A 7,125-nucleotide genomic window follows, 5' to 3' on the forward strand; every position below is an offset into this window, starting at 1 on the left:
ATATAGAGCAGGTCTAGACTGTACTCCTTATATTTCCACCATGAGCACTTGGTGGCATTACATATATTTGTAAAATATGTGATGAATGGTTTTAATTGATCCCATCTACAGCACCACTGGTCTCTGATTTCAAAAAGAATTAAAAATATGTAGAATTAACCACTTTATTCAATGTTGTCTTGTGTGAAGTCTCTGGACATACAATGCAGATCAAGGAAGTAGAGCTTCTCCTTTCTAAGGAAAATTGAGTTATCAGCTCTCTCATTTCAAGACATTTTTTAGTCTAGAAATGATAAAACACAGGCTTATATGGCAACACTCCTCCCATCAATCTTTCATTTTAGACACAAATCCTCCTTTTGTCTCTCTCTCTCTCTCTCTCTCTCTCTGTTCCCATGTGTTGCATCCTCTCTCACACAAACCAAACCAATTCATGTCAAAGCTGGTTGGCGGTGTAGTTGTGGTTCTTTGGAAGATTGACTCAGTGCTTGATCCTTAGTTTGTCAAACAAATAGACTTTAAAACAAACACCAGTCCTCCCCCACAGGTTTTCTCTAGCATGAAACAAATCAGAAAGACAAATGCAAAGACACACCTTCAGCAGTGCAAAATTACACCCAGAGACACAACCACATCCTGCTTTTTGTGGAAAACTAACCCTAACTCCCCATAGACAGACACAGGTGAGCAAGCATACACATGCACACATGTATTTGCTATGTATGTGTATACCCTATCTTACATGTGACAAAGGAACCATCAGGGACTTGTTCCTCCTCATGTAAGGGTTGGGCAGTGGGTAGCAGAAGGAGATGAAAGTGATGATTTGTGGCTAAGACAGGCTTTGATGATGAAACCTCCACTGTGAAGCAGTAATTATTAGACTGTATTGCTCTCTGTGGTCTTCATATCCTCTTATAATTACAACATAACATACTGCATAGTGGACCCTCTGTTACTGCCGTAATATTCTTTAAGACACACTGCCACAGGGACTGATGCTCTGAAATGGGCTTGTAAAGACTTGAGTTAATGATTGATTTTCTCTCTTCTACTCTTTGGTTTTCTCATTTTCACTCCCTTCTTGTCATTCTGTCTTACAATTGTCCTTCTTTCTTTATCCACTTCTAACAATCTTCTTTTTGATCTTCTCTTTCCTCTCTCCTCTGACCTCCCTTCTGCATCCTCCTACTCATGACCATCCCCACCTTTCTTAATTACTTCATTTTTCTCATGCTTTCATTCTTCCTACTCTCCATCTTTCTTCTTTCTACTTTCTTCGTCATCTCTGATATCATTGTCATCACCTCTACCTTTGCTTGATCTTCTCTTCTTTTTTTTCTACTTTCTTCAACACAGGTCCAGAGTACATCTTGGATGCCACATCAACAGTATGTTATGCAACCAACGGTAGGTTTTTGAACCAGCCTCTCCTTTGTTTTTTGTGTAATATATTATCTTTTCCCAGTGGAGTAATTTTCTTCATTTTCCAAAACTTTTCACCGCCTCTTTCTTACACTATATTCCTGCCTGTCATCACTGCATGTAATATGTCTCAGCATTTACTCCTCATGCACTTCTTAGTCTGGTAATCTCAAAACATTTGAGATTCTTCACAGTAATGCTTATTTGAAAAAGTTTGATAAGTAATGTCAACGTATGTCAAATTGGCTGCCAGAAGATTTATTAACAAAAACTACAAAGTCATTCATCTTAGAGACCTTAGGTCTTGTATGTGCTATAATGCTGGCTATAATTGCTTTGTAACATAATTTTCCCCCTTTTATCTCATATATCAGTGCAAATGATGGATTAAGTCACTGAAAATTTGCAATAAGCCAAGTAATAAAAGAAAAATGACACACAGTTTCCAACAATTGCAGCATATGAGAGCCAAACCCAAGTTATACCAGGAAAAAAGACGTTATCCCTGCATCTGAGTCCTACCCTGCTGAATCAGCTTGAGAATAGCCTCCTTAAAGCAGCTCGAAGAGCTCAGCAGAGCACAGTCTGAAATCCATAATAAAAGGTTGCTCCCTGCTGGCTTGAAATACAACTGCAGGTAGTAATTTGACTTCCACAAGTGTAGTGGTAAACAGAATGCTGATATTAAAGTCAGTGCTGACTAGTTACTGATATGATATCTGTATGGTGATACATACATATGCAAAAACCTACCTACATGTACAAGATAAAGTATAATAGTCTACAGTAATATAAAAGTCTATGGTTCATGTCTGGCTGGAGACCTAACCCCTGAATGATTTAAATTGTCTGTTTGTCTGAGCCCCCCCCCCCAATATCTTTACACATATAACCATGTAATATTGACTGTAAAATGCACTAAAGGTATACAGTCAATATGCACTTTAAATCTACACTTACCTGCAGATTCTCTTTCTTCTCCTCTTATACTCTGTCACACACAGACACAACCTTGACACAAAAAGCTTTGCTTTTCTTTTAGCCAGGGGCTGTATACAGCTATAGTAACAGGAGATTGAACCTTGAGCCTCTACAGGCTTTGCTCAGAGCTTAATTTAAAGCCTCAGCTGTTGCCCTGTCTGCCTGACATACCAGTAACTACTCTAACATATACTATCAAATCTCGAAACCTTCATCCAGAAGCCGGGACCTGTCTTTAATTGTTGGAATAATTGAGGTACATTGGTACCATGTCTGGCACAAGAAAGCCGTTCAACCTCATTCACTAGTTGATTTCTCAATACAGCAGTTCCAATAGATGATGATATGATGAATATAATTCATGTTGGGGTCACACAACAACCTTGAAAGTGCTTCAGATGAAAATATGCCTTTATTAGCTCTTTAACATTTATCTATCAGTAGGTCACAGTTCCACTCTGCTCATGTACAGTGTGCGTTAATCATTTTAAACTCAGAAAAAAACACATTAAACTTGCTTGTAAAACATTAATTAAATCTTTGTACCCATGGGTTTTAATCACACCTGTTCTTAAAAAAATGGGTTCATATGAGGGGGAAAGAAATTAACATCACTGTAAAGAACAAACAACAGTCAGTGATCATGGCTGGCAAAAGCCTTCAGACATGCCACATTACCTATACAGCCATGACATCCCATGATGACACTGTATCCTCCAGGGTGTTTTTGTAATGGAAGAAGATTTCCTTATTATAAGATTAAATAAAGTTGGCTTCTCTTACAAAAAGACAATATTCAAGACAGATTTTATCTGTGTGCAAGTGTTAATGAGTTGATGCCTTGCCAACATCTGCAGACTATTTTACACCTGCAAAATTCAGTTATGCTCAATTAAAAGTGTCAGCTGTATTGATATGAGAAATAGGGGCAGCACAGATATGGCATATAAGCCACAAACTGAGGGATTCCAGCAAATACCGTCACACAAATAGTTAAACTAGTCCAAATTCTGTTGCTCCCCCTTAGTTCTCTCTTTCTATCTGTCTTCCACTTTGTCTCTATCTGCCAACTCCTAAAAACATTCTGTTGTCATGTCTGATTAAAATTATGTTTGTGAGAGAGGATAATACCCTTCTGTAAATGTGTTTTCAAACAAATGTCCCGTCTAATTATTTGGCAGGCGGCTTGATAGGACTTCGTAAGACTTGGGAGAAGCGGAGAGAGAATAAGGGACTGAAGAAAGAGAAAATAAATAAATAATAGAGCCATGTGTATGACAGAGAGAGGACAGGGGAAAGAGGCAGGCGCAGGGAAAGGAGAGGAAAGAAGGGATTACAAAGAATCAATCGGGAACAAAGAAAAGAAAACAACTGCTGCAAAAGCATGTCTGGGCTGTGCGCGGCTGTTCCCCAGCCTTGTCTCTGCATAGACAAAATCCCTGTTAGACAACAAAGGCGAAGGCTAGTCATTGTATTTCCTGGATACAGAAGAGCTTGGCAAATTAAAGCTGCGACGGGGAGGGAGACTGAAAGAGACACAGCGGCTTAATTCTGTTCCTATGGTAGCAGAAGCTTCCTCACTGCTGAACCAAAGTTAATGACTGGTAACTTTGATTGATGGTGTGTGCTCATTGACACATTTAGGTTGCTGCACACAAGCACGTATCTGCTGATCACTCAGTCAACAGTTGAACTGATACCAAAATTGAGAGGTTGCTGTTTGGATCGCTGACAAATGCTCATAGTTTTACAGTTGCACACTGTAGACACATGGTGCCTTAAGAAGTTAATGACTCTAATTAAAAGGTTAGACTGAGAAATAAAAACAGTGCTAAGTGCTGTTTTTGTTCCCTAGGAAGGTCACACAACTATATTTACACACACACACAGACACAAGCATAAGTATGCACTTTCTCAAATTAATTCTGATGCGCACACACACACACACACACAAGCATACCTATACACAAAGTGGAGTGCCTTAAGGACTATGTGTTTCAGAGCCTTGGTGGAATGCCCAGATTACTTGAACTCCCTGTCTTTACATCCTAATTAGTGAGAGGATGTCTTTGTGCATAATTACTCACAAATCCCCCTACAGGAAATGAATGCATTACCCTAACCATGCATAGCAAGAAAGACAAGGAAAGGCAGCTTACTGGGGAGGGCTGTAATGAGACATCCAAAGTATTGGGATTTCAGATCTTCCTGAGTTAAATTGCCATGTTAAACTCATTTTTGGAGACAAAAGGGGTGAAGAATGTGTCAGGAGAAAGCACAGATCAGTACATATCTGAGCCTCCAATACTGTACTTTTTTTATGCTGGGATCCTGTGTGTGCCTGTAACTTTGCAGAACCCATGCGTGCATGTTGGTGCATGTTTAGAGTTTAGAACCCAGCATTACCTGTATTTTTACTTCATGTAACCTGTAACATCGTATTTGTTTCAGAAGGTGAAAAGGTAGTTTCAGCAGAGAAAATCATTTTGTAGAATAATACAAGCATTTGTATTCTCAGACCATGCCACCTAAACATACAGAACATACAATGCCGGATCGTGGCTTTTGCATGCTCACACGCACAGAGCTCCTGTGACACCAGCAGCAGTCAGTGGTTTTCTTATTAAATGGATGTCATTATCACTAATACTATGTATTTGATGCTGCACGGTGCCTGTAGCATTCTGCTTGTCAGCTTCACTTCTCTACTGGAAAAATGACAGCAAAAGAAGAGTTTGGAGGAGAGAAAGAGCGAGTTCAAAGTTGAAGCAGATCTTGTATTTTTCTCTTGCTCCTGTCCTCAGGGAAAAGATAACTGTCTGTCTTGCACACTCAATTATTGCTTACCCAAGGAAAAGAACGTCTTCCACAGAAAGAAACATTAACACATACACTCACTCTGCAGCATGCACACTTATCACACACCAGCTAATGCATAGTGTCCACATGCAGACACACACAGAGATAGCAAGTTTAACATTTGTACAGCTATGAATCAGAGCAGACAATTAGTCATTGTGGGTTTCCTTTTGCTTCATGCAGCTTTCTTTCTGCATGGAAGCCTGCTGTGAGATTGGATGAAGGGAGAGAAAGAGCAGGGGAGGATGAGAAATCATTAAACGAGAGAACGTATTATATAGATGGATGAAAAGCTTGGGTATTAGCTAGATTCTGGCTGCTAAATCTACCTGCCGGAGCCAAGGCTTTGTGCAGGTTTGTGGGTAGATCTGTTGATACATCTGTGTGTGGATGCCTTTGAGTGTGTGTGTATATATACGGCATGTGAGTAAGCGTGCGTGTGTGTAGAAAAGTGCCAGTCATTCACTTGTGATGTTGAGGACATTGTTGACAGAGCATTTCTGATAGCCAGGCAGCTGCATTCTTCAAACAGATCTCCCTGTGAAGACAGCAGTCAGGATGAGGAGCACTCACTACTGTTAACAGCTCTGACAATCCCTGTCTGTACTGTGAGGTTGAGTGTGTGTGTGTGTGTGTGTGTGCCTGCCTCCTTGTGAAGCTTGCAGACATCACTAGTAGATTTGCAACTGTGGACACATTTCTGACAGACTGTATGTGCCTTCGAGAGGAACGCTTCACATATAAATTTCATTACTGTGTGTGTGTTTACCTATGTGCGTTTGTACAGTTGTGAGCCTCCCATATGAAACCCTACGGTTACAGAGCTGATAAGACGACTGCCATACAGCTGGGCTTGTGCCTAAAATATCTAAACTTAATACCTGTGTTCTTCTAACATCCTGTCTCAGCGTGCAGCTACAGAAGTGCTGACTGCTCTCCGGAGCGATACTGACACATATCCGCTGATGCTGTCTGTGCTCATGGGAAGTGTAGTTAAACAGCTATCACAAATGAACAGTGTTTACCTCTGCAGGGAAGTTGCCAGGCATCTCAGCACACAGTGTGTGGCGTCTCCTATTAAATCTATACAGAGCTGTTGAGTCTGTAGCAGAGCTGTACTGGAAAAGTAGAGCTCAGTGCATCAAGGTGTTAGGAGGCATCAAAGCCCTTCACATTGAAGAGATTTACAGTAAAAGCCTTTCTGCTCCACTCAGAGGCATGTTCTGTCAAGCCTGCCTGGCAAGCCACTGACTGACTGCAAAGTCAAACCATTTGCAGTCATCAAACTTAACTGGGTTGGAAGTATTTCTGCTACTTACATATTTCTACTATCTGAATGTCTTTAACAAATGTCTTGTTTAGCTGTATAGCATAAAAAAACCTAATCGTTCCCCATTTTTTCCCCCCAAAGTTACAGTAAATATGAAGCTACAGTGCTAGGGGGGAACAAGTAGTCTTTATTTGCCACAAGTAAAAGAAATATGCCTAGCACCCCCTCCAAAGCTCACAAATAACAGTTCATATCTCATTTGTTCAGTTACTTTCTTCAGTGGATCGCTATGCCCGGCTACATCCACACATAATCCTCCATTTTGTACAAATTAAATAAATTAAATAAAAAAGACAATGCATTAGTGAGGTTTTAGAGGTGCTCCTAATATAGGTGGATTTTACCTGTAAAGAGATAAAAGGCTAGCTGTGTGCTGTTGCTTCCAGTCCTTAGGCTAAGTTAACTGTGTCCTTTCTGAAGATTCATGTTTAGGACTCAGAGCAAAGAGTGCTATCAATCTTTAAATAAGGGTATTTCCCAAAATGGTAAATGGACCTGTACTTGTTCTTTCTAGTCTTCCGACCGCTCAA

General features: G+C 40.2%; 1 protein-coding gene across 1 annotated transcript in view; it reads left to right on the plus strand.

Moving 5' to 3' along the window:
- Positions 1 to 7,125, plus strand: part of LOC118335373 (RNA-binding motif, single-stranded-interacting protein 3-like) — a 30,367-nt gene that overhangs the window by 20,583 nt on the left and 2,659 nt on the right. Inside the window, exon 5 of the mRNA XM_035671621.1 lies at positions 1,360 to 1,410. Coding sequence (XP_035527514.1) covers positions 1,360 to 1,410 — 51 coding nt within the window. The remainder of the gene's footprint in view (positions 1 to 1,359; positions 1,411 to 7,125) is intronic.

The sequence above is a fragment of the Morone saxatilis genome, unplaced genomic scaffold (assembly GCF_004916995.1).
Source record: "Morone saxatilis isolate NCDOM2014 unplaced genomic scaffold, NCSU_SB_2.0 Contig24, whole genome shotgun sequence".
Lineage (NCBI taxonomy): Eukaryota > Metazoa > Chordata > Actinopteri > Moronidae > Morone > Morone saxatilis.